General features: G+C 38.0%; 3 protein-coding genes across 3 annotated transcripts; 2 read left to right on the top strand and 1 right to left on the bottom strand.

Annotated features, from left to right (window-relative positions):
• Window positions 1-71: 71 nt before the first annotated feature.
• LOC121049811 lies at window positions 72-1,980 on the top strand. Its single transcript, XM_040508009.1, has 5 exons — window positions 72-198; window positions 285-416; window positions 736-840; window positions 1,344-1,426; window positions 1,533-1,980. The coding sequence occupies exons 1-5, from the start codon at window positions 72-74 to the stop codon at window positions 1,773-1,775; spliced, it is 690 nt and encodes a 229-aa protein (XP_040363943.1). The 3' UTR covers window positions 1,776-1,980.
• Window positions 1,981-5,281: 3,301 nt separating this feature from the next.
• Window positions 5,282-10,179, top strand: LOC112188974 (serine-rich adhesin for platelets). Its single transcript, XM_024328246.2, has 3 exons — window positions 5,282-5,665; window positions 5,766-5,950; window positions 6,304-10,179. The coding sequence occupies exons 2-3, from the start codon at window positions 5,830-5,832 to the stop codon at window positions 9,792-9,794; spliced, it is 3,612 nt and encodes a 1,203-aa protein (XP_024184014.1). The 5' UTR covers window positions 5,282-5,665; window positions 5,766-5,829; the 3' UTR covers window positions 9,795-10,179.
• Window positions 10,180-10,473: 294 nt separating this feature from the next.
• On the bottom strand, window positions 10,474-17,038 carry LOC112189109 (uncharacterized aarF domain-containing protein kinase At5g05200, chloroplastic). The gene is made up of 10 exons (XM_024328410.2): window positions 16,725-17,038; window positions 14,310-14,452; window positions 13,678-13,791; window positions 13,276-13,464; window positions 13,029-13,184; window positions 12,438-12,703; window positions 12,234-12,331; window positions 11,678-11,856; window positions 11,371-11,487; window positions 10,474-10,913 (listed from the first exon to the last, which is right to left on the bottom strand). The coding sequence occupies exons 1-10, from the start codon at window positions 16,936-16,938 to the stop codon at window positions 10,734-10,736; spliced, it is 1,656 nt and encodes a 551-aa protein (XP_024184178.1). The 5' UTR covers window positions 16,939-17,038; the 3' UTR covers window positions 10,474-10,733.
• Between the last annotated feature and the right edge of the window lie 2,176 nt (window positions 17,039-19,214).

Here is a 19,214-nt window from a genome sequence, read left to right as displayed (position 1 = left end):
ATTCAGTAATCATTTTCATTTTTAAGTATTGCATCATACTGACATCTCTATGAAAAGTGATTTCAGCCTCAATGGGAGAAGTGAGAACAAGAAATCAAGTAGGAAATGAGAGAAGTGAGGGCTTAATTATCAAAACAGCTCCTGAGAATGAATTATTAGATCATGTTTCTCGAGATTCAGAAACAGTCAGGTCAGATGGTATGTAAAGTCTTCATTGTTTTCATTTTTAAGTATTTGGCAGCACAGCAAATAAAAACCGACACTTCTATGAAAATTGACTTCAGCCTCAATGGGAGAAGTGAGAGCAAGAAATCAAGTAAGAAATGAGAGAAGTGAGAGCTCAATTTATGAAACAGCTCCGGTGAATCAATCATTAGATCATGCTTCTCAAGATTTAGGAACAGGCAACTCAGATGGTACGTATTACGTAATGCTACACTTCATTATTTTCATGAAAGATTTTTATTTTTCTCTTTTTGACTAAGATGGGGGCACAAGGCCATAAAGTTCTAGACCTCAGAAAGCCATCAATGTCATCCAAAACTGCTTGGGTGGCACAGCTTGGGATGGTAGCCAATCTGCAGATCCCCAGATCAGCTACCACATTCCTTTCCATATGGATGTATTGTATAGAACAATAATCAAAAGATTCTATTAAGTTCTGCACTTGAGTTACAAGATTCCAATGGCAATATCAGCAAATAATTACTGACATTTCTTATTATTTATGAAAAGTGATTTCAGCCTCAATGGGAGAAGTGAGAGCAAGAAATCAAATGATGAATGGGAGAAGTGAGAGCTTTTGCTCTAGTAAAATAGCGGCTCTAGGGAATCAATTAGGTATTCTTTCTGTAGACATAGAATCTGGCAACTCGACCAGTACGTGGTGCAACACTTCATTATTATTATTTTGATGGATGTTTTTCTGAAAGGATGTTCTATACAAGGGTCATGTAATGTGCATGCCTAGCTAACCCTCAAAGTTGAGCAATAGTTCAGCATTTTTCTTTTCTTGTTATATATATGTTAGTTCAAATCATAGTTGGTTACTCTTCCTTTGACAGATTAATACACATGGAGTTTGTTATGTTATGCGATTTAAGTAACTTTTCAGCTAGCGCCAAGTTAACAATATAAAGTCGTTTCTGATGTTAGCCAAACAGAAATAGATGAGAAAGAAAATCTTTAGAGTACCATATTAACTACCTAATAGATGACTAGACAAGACATGCCTGTTATGGTCCATCATATTTCAGTTACAAGGTCATGTATATTGTAGAAGGCTTTTTTGGTATACATATTCTAGAAGAAGTTTTGAGATGGTCTTTTCACCTACAATTCAGTGTCCAGCATGTTGATTTCACATCACACCAGTTCAAATGGGACCAACGATGACTATCATGACATGTTGAAGCAGAAGATAAAGTTAGTGTTCTAAACTCATAGCTGCAGTTAACCAACATCCTTGTTAGCATATATATTTCTTGATAGTAGTCTTTAATTTGTGATTCGACTACTAATTTCTTTTGAAGGCTAATTTTGAAGACTGGATCTTTTTAATCGTGAGCATCATCCTAGAGCTTCTGTCAGCTGCTTTTGATCAGGCTTCCTCCCCAAGTAAATCAAACTATGCACTAATTGGTATGTTGTTTGCTATTGTTGCTGTAATCAGTTGCATCTGCGAGCTCATTCACAAGGTTAAGAGGGAAGGAGCTAAATTGGGGAGGTGGGGAATGCTGTGGTGGTTTTATCATCCACCTCCCACTATTACTTAAAACTGCCCATTTTATGTAAGAATATTTATTGCCTCGGTACGTCCTTTGTGGACTGATCTACATGTAACTTAAACTTATTTACGTACTTATATACCATCAGTGCAGCATAGCGTGCTATATTGCAGTTCATTCCATGCTATATACTCTGTCAAGAGGGAAAAATATATCAAATCTCTGCCAATATATGGACTTGAATTTTTGAGTTGATCATAGTTCAATCGGGGAGAGCCTTGTATGTCAGTTGAGCAGAAGCTACTAGTTCAACTGGAGTCAGCTTCATTCTAAAGATTTCCCCGAAGATAAAATGTTATAGTTCCTGATCGTGCCCTCTTGTACTTTGTCAGGTCTAGAACCCAGTGTTATAGAACTTTGAACAAGTCCTTGAATTGATTTGTATACAACCAACAAAAATGTTCTCTAGAACAAGGAAAAGCAATCACTTTATACTTCTCTGTTGGATCCATTCATTTAATTAGCGAGGGCTCCTAAGCCAACTGCAGAGCTACTTTTTCTTCTTTACCTTGTATAAATGGCCTCAAGTCATTTCCATAATTTCATCTGTTTTTTCGTTTTCTATACTTCTGCCAATGAACGAGGAATTTTGACTTGGGTCCTAGGTCAAATTGGGAAGTCTCTATGTTGAGCCGCAGCTTCAGTTAGCTGCTAGACTTGGCTTCTTCCAAATTGGGAATTCCTGCAATTGTTTACTCTTTCTTTTTACTGTTATGAGTTGGCATCACATTTGACTTGGTCATGGTCTGTAATTAAAACTCAGGTAGGGTTGATACTAAATCCCCACGCTTACGCCACAATCCATATCCTTGACCAAGTACTTGATATGTTTGCATCATACAACCCAAGAAAACCGTTGTATACAGCACAAAGAAAAGCATTTGATTACTTCATCAGTTCAACCAACACATGCCTTGTCTCTCGGACCCTTTTTACACAATTAGGGATCCCCAAAAAGCCAAATGCAAATCTTTTGTCTGCTGTTAGGACTTAGGAGCTTCTTTCATACGCCAGAGAATAAAAACACAAGGACACTAATGATTATGTCCAGCGTGCTTCTTCTCTAAAAGAGGTAAAGATCACAGACATTGCTTAGTTTCCAAGAAAGACAATAACACACAGTCACATCACATAAATGTTCTACCGTATATTAATATACCATTAAATAGACTAGATTTAATATAGAGACCGACTAACTTTAGGTATTAATAGATCAACTTGGCTTGATCTCGAATTAGTTTTATCTCTGTAATGAGCTCATTTACCTCTATATTAAACTCGTTTACTTGATATATCGATACATTGATGTACCGTAGATGTACCTAACATTACAAAGCAAAAATTAGGAAATAGGAGAAGGAATGAAGAAGAGGAAAAGGGGAGGCGAAAACGAGGAAGATACCATGTCTGACTTTTGACCTAGAAGCTGAAGCAGAACGAACTGTTGTGGACTAAATTGAGTTGAAATGTCAGTAACCTCCCTGGAAATGTAATTGATGTGCGTCACGACATCGAAACCAGGTCGTCATCGGGATTTTTTGATGCCAATCCAGGTCGTTTTCCCGGTGGAAGAACCAGTCATTATATATACAATTAGTCTAAACTAACTGGGTTTTGCTTTATTAATGGCCTCATTAGTCAAAATGTGGACCCACCTAAAAAATAAACACACCTACTCTCCTCTAGCATAACCTGGAATTTGAATGACACGTTAGCTCTGACAGCGAGGAGATAAGTCCAAGTTTGACTTTGAACAGCTGGGTTTCGTTTTTTCTGAAATGTCAAATTTACTCTGACGTGAACGTACTAAGAGTTGGTGTTAATGTATCGGTACATCAAATAGATCAATTGCCAATAATAATTAAGGTAAATTTATGTATGGGTAATGATATAGGGCCTCAATGAGGCCTAAGATTTGTGGCCTCAAATCCTAGGTGTCATGCCACATAAGTAAATAAAAATTTATTTTCAATTCCATATAATATATCTTGCCACATCATACTATTTCAACACCAACTTTACCCTTCTACATTTCCTTTTAGATGTTAATTAGGGGGTGAATCAATTTCATTAATGAATTTAATTAGATGACAAAAAAAAATATCAGCTATTAATTATATATTAATTTAAGAGATATGTCTACAGATTATTTGATCAATATTTTTCTTCATTTAATTAAATTATTTCCTTTAATTTTTCTTCCCAAATGGCATTAATATATTGAATTATGTGTCAAGAAATAGACGTTAACTTTTCTTTCCAAATATTGATTAATTTCATCCACAAAAATATAGCATTAGTTAATTGAATTTGAGAAATACTTATGTCTAAATTAAGAGGTATGAAAAAATTACACGTTAGCAGCCATTAATTAACATTTACAATCTAAATATAAGGGAAAGACAAACAAAAAATAATAAATTCAGATTTAACGTTTAAACCCTAGCTACATAAAGAGAAAACAATGAACAAAAGAATAAATACAATCATATGAATATGTATTTTTCACCTTATATTTTCAAAATTTGCAGGAACTTAACAAAAGTTGAATTCATATACATGTGTTATACAAATCTATTAATCGAATGTATGTGCAAATCTATTAACTGAGTTACATGAAATTTTTTCTACTCTTGATTGAAGAAAAAAAAATTGTTGTTTAAATCTAAGCATGAGTGTAATAAAAAAAAAAAGCCAATTTTTTTTTTAGAAGAAAGCCAAAATAATTTAGAGTCATTAGATTTTTGAAGGATAAGATGGTCTTTTTCTCAATAATGACATGGCATGATTTGACAAATAGGTGATTTGTGTAGATGACATGACATGACACCTAAGATTGATGCCACAAATTTTAGGCCTCATTGAGGCCACAAATCATTTTCCTTTATGTATTGGTGTACTAACTTTTTGCATTAATATAGATTAGTGTCATGCATAAGTATACTAACTCTGTCGTGAGTTTTAAGTTGATGTACTGATCTATTAAATGTACTGATCTATTAAGTTGGGGATAACATAATGTCAGTCTCTACTCTTTCAATTTGATCAGCAACACCCTTGTGCTTTCAATTTCAATCAGCCGTGCCCAAATTTTACTGTTCAGTCCAACATTTATATACTAGCTCCATACATTAGTAGAGATCGACTAGCATCATGCATGCATTACTACACTAAGTATGTTGTGAGGTTTTAATTTGATGTATCGATTCATTAAATAAACCAGTTTGCTATAGTAATTAATTTAAATTTATGCACCAATATACTAACTCCATGCATTAGTAGACTAGCATCATGCAATAATACACTAATTCAGTCGTGAGTTCTAGCTAGTCTACAGCAACGTGAAGTTTGTTTATTATTTTACCGATATCTTACTGTAATTTTTTCTTTTCTTTTCCAGAATTAGAAAAACAAAAGAAGAGATAAGAGGGATTGGTTGACTTGGCTAACGGTCTTTCTCTGCCAACCAACGAGGGAAGGCAGAGACAGAAGCAGAGGGCATTTCATTGATTTTTCCAGTTTTGAATTATGAAGAGAGAGAAATGAGAGAGAGAGGAGTAGCTTGGTGGTGAGTGGTGACACGTCACTCCTGACGCTTTAAATAAGGTCGGCGTCGAGGTCACTTTTGGCTTTGGCTTCCCGTGTTTCTCACGGTCCAGGAAGGAATGGTTGACCTCGAAGCTTCTTCACCGCGACAAAAAGACCATTTCCAATTCCCCCTAACTCCTAAACCTCAAGTTTTCTCAATTCTCAGAGAGAGAAAGACTGCCTCTCTCTCTCTTTCTCTTTCAGACTTTTCTGTTTTGGTAAACGCTAGCTAAGAATCACTATTCCATCTTCAAACTTCTCAGCATTCTTGGATCTCTTTTATAATTCAGGTGAGTTGTTTAGCTCTTAGTTGATCCGAGTCCATGCTCTGTTTTGTAGATCTAAGAACCCTTTTAAAGCTTTTGTTTACATCTTGTGATTGCATTGCAGATGGTGCATTAAGTTTGAGAGTTTGTGTTGGAAGCTCAAGTTTGGTTTTTTTGGTGGGGGAGATATGGCTACTGAGTTCACTACGAAAGTTCGACTAGTTAGATGTCCTAAATGCCGGCAGCTTCTACCGGAGCTGCCGGATTTTCAGGTCTACAAGTGTGGTGGATGTGGTGCGATTCTCCAAGGTATATTACTCTACTTTGTTTAACTTTCGCTACAAACTACTGTCTGTGTATTGAGGTAATTTAGCTTAGAGTTTTCGAGGTTCTGTGGCCTAAAGATAGAACAAGTGATATTGGCTTGTATGGACTTGTTTGTTTGTTTGCTTCTGCTCAGTTTGTTTGATTAGGACATTGTATTAGGTATAAACTGTTTATTTCTATACCATCATGTCTGTCTATGGATTTGGCATTCTGAGTAATTGAGCTGTCTCTTTCTATGCGCCTTTATATGGATAATAGCTTTCAGTTCTTGGTACTCGATCAGTTTTTATATTCATGATCGGCGTTTCTGATCCAAGTCCTCCTCCTTACTGCAGCGAAAAATCGTCTAAACGGTCTGAGAAGCAGGAGCACTGGTTTAAATGGAACAGTAGCAGCTCAGATGAATCATGGATTGGGTCACGTTTCTGAACATAGGGCATCCAGCAGCACAAGTTGTAATGGAACTCTTTCTGACTTGGGAGAATGCTCTTCAGACCAAATCGATGAGAAGAATCAAAGTAAGTTTTCCAGAGAATGCTCTTTGGAAAGAAAGAGTGAGAGAGATGAGAATGAGTCTTCAGAAGGCACTGAATCTAGCAGCTCAAGTCTACAGGGTAAGGCTCCTGCCTCGGGAGAATTATCTTTGGAAAGAAGGAATGAGAGGGATGGGAGCAATTCTTCAGGAAGCATTGAATCCAGCTCAAGTCTAAAGGCTTCGGCTCCTGCCTCAGGAGAATGCTCTTTGAAAAGGAGGAGTGAGAGGGATGGGAATAAGTCTTCAGAAGGCATTGAATCTAGCAGCTCAAGTCTAAAGGCTTCGGCTCCTGCCTCGGAAGAACTCTATTCGGAAAGAAGGAATGAGAGGAATGGGAGTAGGTCTTCAGAAAGCATTGAATCTAGCAGCTCAAGTAAGGCTACTGCCTCGGAAGAAATCTATTTGGTAAGAAGGAATGGGAGTAAGTCTTCAGAAGGCACTGAATCTAGCAGCTCTAGTCTAAAGGCTTCAGCATCTGCCTCGGGAGAATGCTCTTTGGAAAGAAGGAATGAGAAGGATGGGAGTAATTCTTCAGAAGGCACTGAATATTCTAGCAGCTCAAGTCTAAAGGCTACAACTCCCGATTTGGGAGAATGCACTTTGGAACGAAATAATGAGAGGGATGAGAGTAAGTCTTCAGAAGGCATTGAATATGGCAGCTTGGGTTTAAAGGCCAAGGCTCCTGACTCGGGAGAATATTCTTTGGAACAAAACATTGAGAGGGATGAGAGTAAGTCTTCAAAAGGCCTTGAATCCAGCAGCTCAAGTCCAAAGGCTACAACTCCTGACTTGGGAGAATGCTTCTTGGAACGAAACATTGAGAGGGTTGAGAATAAGTCTTCAGAAGGCATTGAATCCAGCAGCTCAAGTCCAAAGGCTACGTTTCCTGACTCGGGAGAACACTTTTCGGATCACCACAATGAGAAGAATCAGAATAAGTTTTCTGAAGATGAAGAATCTAGCAGCTTAAGTCACAAGGTCATTCTTCCAGAATCAGGAGAATACACTACAATTCAAAACAACGAGAGGGATCCTGATAATTCAACTGTAGAAAATTATGGTGGTGAGCAGCTTGGAGACTTGAACTTGCCGGATGAAAACCAAAACAACCAGAGTGATCAAAATGATTATGGTGACCGTGGTATCGAGCAACTTGGAGTTTCCAAAGAAATCTCTTCATCAATGGAGTTGGCAAGTAATGAAAGAAAGGAGCCATTGCCAGTAACAACAGCCTGTTCACCAGCATTGAAAGATGATGGGAGTTTAACTTTAGCACCAAATGTAGAAGTAGACATTGAGGTGGAGATTGATTCTGATTCCACGAGTTCCAGTAGTCTCAATGCAGAGGCCACAAAGGGAAGTAGTTCAATATATCCTGCTCATATGCTCCCGAGGGAGAGCATTTCATCAGATATCATTCTATCTCCTGATGAACAGTCACGTGCAAAAGCAGACATCAACATGGACGTTGATTCTGATTTCAGGAGAGCAAGTGTTGTCAATCCAGAAGCTACAAGGGAAAGTGATGTTACTGTTCACATGCCAGCAAAAGAGAGCAGTTCATCAGGTACCCTTACTTCTTCTCCAAATGAACAACTCAAGGAACCGCATAATAGTGTTCCAAAAAGTTTTGATCATTTCAAGTCTTCGAACACATTTGAAAGTACAGATTTTCTCAGCCCCAGATCTGAGTTTAGCACTGCAGTTAGAGATAGATCGAAGTCCCCAGCAACTAGAAGCCATCATGCTTATGATGGAAGTGTCTCTTCTTATGATGGTATAGATGATCAGTTCTACAACCATAATCTGCATACATTTCAAGATTCTTATAAAGCTCTGAACTTGGCCCGATCTGAAGAAAGATACAGAAGGGATAAGTTTCTGGCGGAAAGCATGGGAAATAGAGTTTCTGAATTACCAAGTCAAGCTAGGAGTTCCTGGTCAAGTCTGTCCGATAAGAATGGTCATGCCATGAAATACAGAAATCGGGATCAAGATGAATTGCTGCCACCTAGAAGACCAGGTCATCCAAGTCGAGATCATGCAAGAGTGCAGAGGAATGAATATATGCCTAGGATGGCTTCTCTTCAAAGAGGTTCCCTAGGTGGATATGGAAATGGACATTTCACAAATCAAATGCATAATGAGTTCCAAAGCAATTCAGACTATCAATCTGACATGTCTGTGAGTGTTGGACCGGACAAGTTGACTCTTCTGAGAATGGTTTATGAACTGCGGAATCAAGTTAACAATTTAAATGTGCATGCAAGTCGGCAGGAAAAGCATATTCCCCAGTACCATAATTATGAGGCATCTGACGAGGAGCTTTTCCATGGCCTAAATCAGCCTAGGGATTTCAGAAGAAGCAGAGCGGGAAGCCATTATACCCAGCAGCAAAGTCAGTACACACGAATACCTTTCTCCAGTGAGGCAACAACAAGCAGACACCAAGTTGATCCCTCCTATATGCATCACTATCCTCCAGCCATGCAGTACTCAGCACCAATGCCTCTACCTATCCGGTGCAATACTAATGGGTTACGTAGGGTTCATCCTGGTTATGCCTCAAGCCAGTGGGACAGTGAAACAATGTCTGATGATCTCGGGCACATCAGTCATGAGGTGAAGAAGTATTATGGAGAGAAACAACAGATGACTAAGCGTCATTTCCTGCCAATAGCAGGTGGAGCTCCTATCGTGATTTGTTATAACTGCTTTAAGCCGCTGCAGATACCTGCAGATTTTCTTCTTTTCAAAAGGAGATGCCATAGACTTCAATGCGGTGCTTGCTCAAAGGTGCTTAAGTTTTCACTCCATAAGAGAACTCACATTGTCCCTTATGAAGTGAATGCAATAGGCCCTCCACCAAGTGAGGTTGCGGATCCTGTGTCGTATTCTGATGATTATGGTTATCAACTCTCATACTGCAAAAGTGGCTCTACTGAAGCAGGATATGCTGTAAATGTAACACTCTCAAGCTCTCTCCAAAGTAATTCAGTTCATGAGAGAAATATGTCATATGGTTCAAACAATCCAACAAGAGGGAGACAGGGGATTGTTTTGAGACGCTCTCAATCTCAAAACAAAGACCAGAATCCAGTGGAAAGATTTATGTCAGCAAGAACATCATCCAGTATGTTGAAGTCAAAAAATCATTCCTCAGAAGTTGAGGAGCTGCCACCAAAGTCAAGCTCACCACTTCATCAACTCATGGGTTACAAATCGCCAAGTCAAGTGATTAGAGGGTCTGGTATATCTCGTTCAGGGACAAAAAGCTCATTAAGGAACTAAAAGATGTTTCCCTGGATATGTTGCTGTCAAGCACTGAATGATAATACTGAAACTCCTAGGCGCATTGCTCGGATGGATGACCTTGGTGCCGCTTATTGGACCCTGATGCAGAGATAGATTTCTGGTAAGCTTTTCAAGGCAAAACATTGGCACTTTAGCTACTTGGAACTGTTTTTTTTTCTTCCTCCCTCTAGAAGACTTACCTTTTGTTGTTACTTGTTAGTGAGACTAATACAGATGCCCATAGTAAGTGTGGTATAGATGCAAAAGTCAAAGTTTTCATTTGTTGTACATGTATGTAAGTTCAAAATGACTCATATTTGATTGATTTGTTTGTATACTGTAGAGTATATCATGTGAAATATTAATACAAATTTCTTTTGCATATTAGTTGTTTCTGGTTTGATTTGAGCTGATTAGACCATGTATGATATTTAGTGCCACCATAGAAATCAACTGGCGAACCAAAGCACACCTCACAACAATGGCCAAACCAAAACCTAAAACCACAGTTGCGGCTTTGCCTGGGCACAGTATCTTAACAATATCTCAACTTGGCTAAAAATTTGCTAAAAAAATCTACGCACTGAGACATAAAAACGGAACAGTGAATTTACTCACATATGATTGAAAAATATTGATCCCACAAAGAATCCTTTAAAATGGCAAGAGAAAAAAATATTGAGTCCAATGCTTATCTATAGTGCTATATAATATAATTTACTTTTGAAAACCATATATTATACATTCCTATGATGTCTGATGGTGGATTCAGCTAAAAGCAAACGAAACCGTAGTAATCAATTAGTGAAGCAAAGTATTGTCCAGGTATGAATATTATGACAAATCCATACCAAAATCCGTATCATGCTTTGCTCGCATACAACTCTAATCTTCAGTCTTATTTATAATTACACGACCTATCTGCAATTTCTACATTCAGCTGAAATTGTCCCTGTAGTTGCTTCTTCGATTTGAAGCAATTGAAATCCTTTGGTCCTGAAGCATATTCAAGTTTGGGGCCAACAAACGGGTGTACCGATCAAAATACAAGAGCTGCTTCAAGAGAAGTGCAAACTCTCGGGGAAACTTCAATCCATATGATTCACTAACCCGAACCTGAAATATCAACATGAAAGTAGGTTATGGCTGGTGATTATCCTTTGAATGACCAATCACAGACCTTAACACCTACTAAACATTTAGTATGAAACTTTACTGTGTCTGTGTCCGTCTAACCGTGTAACTCTTGTTTGAGTTATCAATGTGGTACTTTCAGAAGAGGTCCCTCATTTGAAATAATTTTGATTGTTTCAATTGCTCCTATTTTGTTTCATTTTTATGGTCTCCCCTCGAACCCTGTTCATGATTGATTTTCCCACTCTCAGGATCTCCATGTTGAAATGCACAGTATGTACCAATTGATTCTTGTATTCAGAAACATTATGAGTTTGAAGGTATACCAATTGATTCTTGTATTCAGAAACATTATGAGGTTGAAGGTATCAAAAGGCTCGAGTAGTGAAATTTCATCAAATCATGCATGCAAGTAACCTAAATGAAGGCAACCGCTTACCACATCAAGAAAAAGTGCATTCATTTGTCTCTCATCAACGACTACATTAGCAGAAACAGCAGTTGCATTTGTAGCCGGCTCCCTGGCTGTTGCTATGACTATTTCCGTATCCAACTCCTGCATTTAAGATACGATGTCAATATTGAAGGCCAATATATATATATATATATATATATCATCTTTTGATATATATTTTTAAGTTAAAAACAAGACTTTTCCTGGACTTCAACTTATCTCAGAACAAGCACAATCAAAAGGTGCTTGATTCAAGCAAAACATAATTAGCCCAAGAAAGTTTAATGCTTGCCTTCATTGATGAGAACATTTTTTCCAAGTCTCTTGCAAAGGCCTTAGCATCAACATTTGTGTCTGTAGCACCCATTTGAATCAACGCAGATGCCATTGATTCATATTCTTCAGTTGCAATTGATGCCAAAAAGATTTCCATGGCAGCCCATGTTTGTGGGTCTATACGACCTACGATTCCTGTGAATTTGAGTCCAATGAAAACATAATTTTGAAATAAGTGAAAGGCAACAACCATAAAATTAATTCAGCACTTGAAGGGTTAGGCAAATAAACAGAAATTCATACAACTTTGAAGCGGATGATGGGTACTACACCTAGGGACTGTGCACTTTTGGTAAGGAACGACCAATAGGTTAATAAAGCTATACACCAGTGAATATATAAATATTTACTTTGATAACTCTCTTCATTTTCTGCCAATAAACATCCAGCCATGTGTGGAAATTTCATATACCATGTACAAACAACTGAAGCAATGGAATAAATGCCGAAGACAATCACCTATTACAACCACTACACCAAGCCATGGGTAAATGTAATGGATGAGGACATACCAAAGTCAAGAAAGCCAATACGGCCATCACGCAACAACCACAGATTTCCAGCGTGCACATCTGCATGGAAGCTTTCACAGGCAAGTAAACTGCCAAACCTGCATTAAACAAGAGACAATCAAAGCTTTTTTCTTTTTGGTGAATGTTAGATCAGAGTTTTGACACTTAAATAAACATATTGTGAATGAAATATTCAAGGCCTACCACACATTAAGGGCAGTTATGAGACTGGCCTCCGGACTAGAAACAAGTGAACTTATAGAGTCTAAGTCAGTAAGAGGAACCCCATATAGCCTCTCCATTGTTAAAATTCGTTTTGTGCTGCATTGGTGATACACTCTTGGAGCTGTAGCCTGCCTTGTGAGTCCCATGGCTTCTAAATATCTCCTGAAGGACTCAACATTTGCAGCCTCCTTGTAGAAATCAACCTCTTCAAGCATAGATTCCCGTATGTCCTTCACGATACCAACCTACTGAAAATACAAACAGATTATAATGGAAAAATATCCACAATGACTTCCCAACATATGTATAAAACTATGAATAGGACTTAGATATTAATTCTTTTTGAGTGATGAAGAAGAGGAGTAGAACAAGAAGAACCAAAGATGCTGGCATCACACTAAACTATGTCATGTCACTAGATCATTAGATTAACTTTTCCTGCTTGGACTAAATATAATTTGCAAGTAAAGAGATGCCAATTGATTTCTAGGAGTATCTAACTAACATGTATGTATATACTTTTTATCCATTAGTCATTAATTGCAACTACAGAGTTTCTGTCTACAGTACCAGTGAAGCACGGCTTATGTCAGGACTCAAGAACTCCAAAATGCGAGCAACTATGTAAATAAAATTCAGATCTGCAACCAACATATCTTCTATTCCGGGTTTCAAGACCTTTATAACCACATCTTCTTGGGACCCTCTTAGCCTTGCACCGTGAACCTAATCAAAATATGGCACATTAATGACATTATTACCACCAAGCAAAAAAATGGACTAATGAAATGTGAGAATGGAAAGGAAGAGAACAAACTTGTGCTATTGAGGCCGAAGCAATTGGAGTTGGGTCAACATACTCAAATACACTTTCAATTGGTCTCCCCAATTCCTGGCGCAATATTTGTTGAATCTCCACAAAAGGTATTGCGGGAGCTCTGTCAAAGCAGTTCTGAAATTCCTCGACATAGTCTGCTGGGAACAATGTTGGTGCGGATGCAATGAACTAACAATTGCAAGTAAGCTAATAGTTAATGATTATGTACATTACATGAAGAAAGACAGTGAAGATAAGCCAAAAAATAAGAAGATAATTTTTAATAAGTTAATAGCTAAACTTATGGTGCGGCCATACTCAGACATTCGAAAGGGTACTAAATACCCATTTGGAGCTATAACTTGCCATCAGAAAGCAGGAATGCAAACAAACAAGACGTACCTGGCCCAATTTAATATAAGTTGCTCCCATGCGCTCAAACAATCTCCTCAAGTAAAGGGGGGAGAGCACTCCAAGCTGCAATTGGGTTGGTAAGCCAGTAGATGAATTTGCTGACTACAGACAAAAGTAAGGGTGATTAGAAGTTTAGTTTTGATGATTTCCCTTATTCAGGTGCAAGATCTACCCATACCAACTCGAGCGTATATCAACATAAAGAAAACAACCAAACACAAACTAGGTGTCGAGTAACAAAGAACTAATCACAAACTAGGCGCCATTCAGCCCTTTCTAGAGTTGTAGACAATAACTGACAAAAGCCAGCAATAATTAGAAGTCCTGAGGCTGAATAACCCATTCATTCTTTTTATGTTCTCGGACACTTTAAGCAAGAGAATGTGCTTATAGTTTACAAGGTGTTAGACAAGCAATGCCAACAATCAAACATGAATTTGTGATGAGTTTAAAACAAACATCCCCTTGCTTGAAAATATATCAACATGAACAAAGTATACATTTGCATATTGCTCAGATACAGAAATGCGGAATACAATTACAAATTGATATGCTCCACAAGAAACAACTTTTGCAATGAAAATGAAGAAAGTATCACAATGAAAAAAAATTCCTGTTACCTTTGATGCCTCAGTAAGCCACTCCCCACCAACACCGATAAATGCTTGAATACCTTGAGCCATCCTTAGGGCGCCACGTGGGCCTGTACTTAATGATGTCCGGACAATATCCTCCACCAGTTTAGGCAAGTTTTCCATACTATCTGATAATAGCAAGAATTTTCAAGCTTCAGCTCAAATCAATAAAGTGATCAGGAATGAAGTTGATTACTGGTATACTTCATTTTAAGTTTTTTAAAGTTTTATAGCTACTAGTCTACTACCATAAAGTGATCAGGAATGACTCGATCAATACCCACTCCACATATGGAAGTGGTTCTGAAGCTTATGTTGAGAGATATAACAAGAACTTGGTTATTTCTGGTGATCTCTCTCTATATAATTCTTAGAAGACTATAAAAATCAATCTATTGTTCTACATCTTGGAGGTATTTATACTTATACAATGAATCAAACTAGTACTAGGACTAGAAAACATGATTAGATAGGAAATGAAACTGTAACAAAAATAGCCTAAGCAAGAATCCTCCAATTCACAGTGTATGCGGATGCAGTTACAGATGTTCCTTCAACAGCTGTATGAATTTTTCACAGTAGAGATGGACATTCGTTATGGCGGCAGAGATCATTGGTAAATCTGGTTTCGGTAATTAGAAAAGGCTATGTATACCAGAAAACAATATGCCAACGGAAACCTTCAACTTCATCTTTGAAGAATTGGAGTAGACTGTCACTGCTCATTACTGCAACATCTTCTTTGTCTCTTGATGAAGAATACAAGCAGAATATTTGAAGTCAAGATTTGGAAAGTAGTTCAAATAAATCTAGGCTTTTATTATTAGGATTCTTATTATTATTAGGATTATTTCTTTAGGATTCTTTTAAGCATAGGGATATTCCTAGTTATTCTGGAATTATCTTAGCCTCCCTATATATAGAGGCCTTTGTAGTCTTTTATTTTCAGATTTGAGTTAATAAAAATGGAAAGCTGTTGCTTCTCTCCAGGTTTGTGTGATGCAACCTAACCTTAGGTGTGATGCCTAGAAACCCTACTGGTGTGATGCTAGTAGTTTTATCCCTTTTCTTCTTAAGTTTATTTTTCTAAAACCCTTTTCTTTCTAACAATCGAAACTGCTGCAAATAAACCCTAGTATTGCAGTTCTTTTGCTACTTGTCCTGCATCATCTCTTCCCCATAAGCTCACCTTCTCAGTTTTGGCCTCCTTCTCACCAACAACTAAAATGTAGTTGTATTGTGCCATCCAAGCCTATCGTACCTTTTTACCTAAGGATCCATAATTTGTGTTTACATTAACATGATAAACAGCCCAACATATGTGATCCTGACACCCGTAGAGCATAAGGCTCGAATTTCTCTGAGACGGGACAAACAATTGCCTGACGTGGACTAAGGCAAAATGGCAATTTCCCATAGTAGTGCCCCAAAAGTATAGCAAAAAGAAACGCTCAATGGAGCCAACCACCGCTCTGTGTATCATAAACGGCCTCTCCCTCTTGCTTTCTTACCCTCCGCTAGGTAATACAGCTCAAACTGATCAGGATCAGCAGCTGAATATCAAGCTGTATCGTTGGACGCTGACATTTTTTTTTGTTTAATGCATTAGGTACACTGATATCTATCTTTGCTCCATAAAATGTCCCATCCCCCTCATCTATCTGGCAAGGCTTGCCAGACTCATTTAGTGCTTGAACACCCAAAAGTGTCCCAACATTTATCGTCTTCAAATGTGAAGAGCTTAACCTCAGAGTTGCATTCCAAAGGCCACAAAGCTTACAAAGCCACACTCTTGGTAACCTCCCTGGAAATGTGCGAGGAGAAGTTATCCACTCCTCCCCTCCTTCACCTGCCCGTCCCACAAATCTTGATGGATGCGGAGGGAAGGGACCAAATGATTGCTTTTTCTCAGGCCTAAATGGACTTGAAAAGTTTGATTCTTTTGGGGATAACAGACTTCCTATAGGCCTCGTCTGTTGGTTGGGAGACGATGGCAGCACCAACTGGTGGTTGCACATCGTTTTTGGGCTGATCAGATACTACTGTAATCCAATCTTTTCGACCTTTGGCTCTTGCAAAGAAGTGGCCTCCTAATATGCCAACTATACATAACAAAACTAACAGAGGAAGGATCACCACCTCCTTATTCATACTCAAAAACAAGACTTAACTAGTTCTTCACCTCAAAATCAAAACTTGACAGCTTTGCTAGAACTATTTGCTTATGTAAAAGTCTACTTCTTTTTCTGTATATATAAAACAACACAATGAACCCAAATAGGAAACCACATAAAGTCATAAACAACCACAACTACAATCCAACTAGAAAACCCAAATCAAACTACTAATACAAAACACAATCAAAACCACTAAACCTCAATTGGATAAGAAAGTGAGTACCTTGAAGGCGAGAAGAGAAAAGGTCCTGTGTTTGTGAGTAACGAGCCAAGAGAGTGAAGCCCTTCGAGCTTTTTGAGCTAGAATTCATCTGCTTCCACGGTCTTAACGAACCCCAGCTACCTAGTGATGAAGACGAAGACGAACCCAGATGATGATGATGATGATGTAATGATGACGGGAGCCGGCCGCCTCTCACAGCCGAGACCAAGGCCATCTCTCTGTACTTGGGAGCCAAAAAAGAGAGAATCTTGGAATCTGAATTCGGCAAACTCAGTTTGGGAGTCGCTGGCTCAGTTTAAACGACGACGTAGGTTGTATTTTTGTGTTTTGTACTTCGTGTAACCTTACGTTGTACAGAATGTAAGTGAAAGAGGAGATGCCACGTGGCTCCGCGGATTTGTTTGGAAGTTTATGTTGTACATTTTTTGGAGTGACGGTTTACTTGAAGGAGAAGTCTACTCTCTCCAGGTTTAGTTCTGCATAAATGCCTAGACATTACATAGAAGGTGATATTTGATGTGTTTGTATTTTTAGTCCATGATTTGAGTAAATACAGAGTTAATCCAACAAAAATTACAGCCACATATTTGAAACATTGCTTTCATCTTAGGTATCTTTATAGTTAATGTTAAAAAAAATAAAAGGTATCTTTATAGTTATTCAGAATCAATTTTGGAATCTGTATTCTAGTAGGTGAACACGCTTCATTCTATGATGGGATGAAAAATTAGGTCAGTTTCACTTGTTTATGCATGTACGTCTATTTTTCAAGTTGCTGGAATCCTATAAACCCTTCGCACACTGCTCGGCGTACCTTTCAGCTGGTTGTGTACATCTTTAGAAGCTAGATTCAATGGCTCAGCTGGGGAAGGAAAGCCCCAAGTGAAAAGTAAGGCACTTTTGAACTTTATGTAGTTGATATGGAACAACCAAAACAAAAAGGCCACCGCTGCTTTTGGATGTTTAAGCTACATTTACCAACATGTCGAATGGTGGCATATATACCTAGGTTGCAGATAACAATGTTGTAAAATAATGCCAAAGAGAAAAGATGGGGTGAGATAGTGACAATATATATGGCATCATTTTGCTAATTTGCAAATCATTTTCAGATATGAAGATAATAACTTGTTCGTAATATAGATTGCACATGTGAAGCAGTAGAATGTTGTTTTGCTGACTGATGCAAGAACCTTATTCTTTTTACTTGCTAGCTCTTTGGGTACATTTGCTAGAGTAGTTGAAATTAGTTGAGCTCGATCAAGTGGAACAATCCTTGTTCTATCTTTATGTTCTTCGAAAACTTGGCTGGAAACAGCACGCCTAAGATTTCTCCCCTTAATTGTGCATATGTTACCTTAAAATAAGCAAAGCAGAATCGAATTAAGTCAAGCTAAGCTAGTATTACCACACTGCAATACAGTGGAGTGAATAATGTATGGTCAGTCGAGCTGCAAAGTGAAAGACAAGGTCTATAATCTTTCTGCAACTCCAACTATGCAGGCAGAACGTACTAATAGTTTCCCACAAATTCTCCAGATTTCATGCTTCAAAAGTTTAAACCCTCCTTTTTATGATTAATTTCAAAGTCTAATCTCTTTGATTGTTTTACTTTTTAGTCAAACTAATTGTCAAGAAACCAAATCTGTGGGGCTAAGGGTTACCATCTTAGATCGACAAGAAGAACCTACACACAGACAAGAGCCTACATCAATCATCGTCATAAATTATATCATAACCCACATGCCAGTTAGGTGTTGTTAAACTTTTCTTGATGCCATCCAAATCAAATGCGAAATTGATAAACAAACTTCATAAGATTAATGAACTTCTGCAGACCCAAGAGAAAAATGGATGGCTCTACGCAATACCAATACCAGCGCGAGACACTAGACTCATAGAGAGCATCAATCCCTTCTTAATCCACTATATTATACAAGACTCATAGACTTGGCATTTTCGTATCAGACAAGGAATACAAAAGGGGTGGAATCCAATCTTTAGTTTAAAGTTTTCAACTATCAATGTCCTTCAACAGTTCAACTTGAGCAGTGAGCACACACCAAAACCAAGACCAAAATCACATCAAAACAAGGGATGAGATTTTCTATATTTGTTGGTTTGCAGATACTGGATATAGTTATTTACCAATATATCAACTTTATCAAGTAAACAAGTCAAACCACATGGTCTGAGATAATGTTTTTATGGGACCAGACCAACCAAACCAACCTCACCAAATTTGCAAACAACTGGAGACTCAATCTCTTTTTTTCTACACCCAAAATCAGGTGGAGAAATAAATTGGAAAATGAAAGAGGCTCGCATTGTGGTCCAAGTTAAGTACTCGAACGTCGTTGTAATCTGACCCCAGTGCAAAACAACAATAACTACAGTGAATTATTCACAGTGCAAACAGTTGATCAAATCTGACAGCATGTATCATTAGACATATGAAGTTGATTGCCTGGAGAGATTACATATTGCAAA

Source organism: Rosa chinensis, chromosome 1 (assembly GCF_002994745.2).
Source record: "Rosa chinensis cultivar Old Blush chromosome 1, RchiOBHm-V2, whole genome shotgun sequence".
NCBI lineage: Eukaryota > Viridiplantae > Streptophyta > Magnoliopsida > Rosales > Rosaceae > Rosa > Rosa chinensis.
The sequence above is the reverse complement of the archived record's forward strand: the minus strand, read 5'-3'. Positions and strand labels throughout refer to the sequence as shown.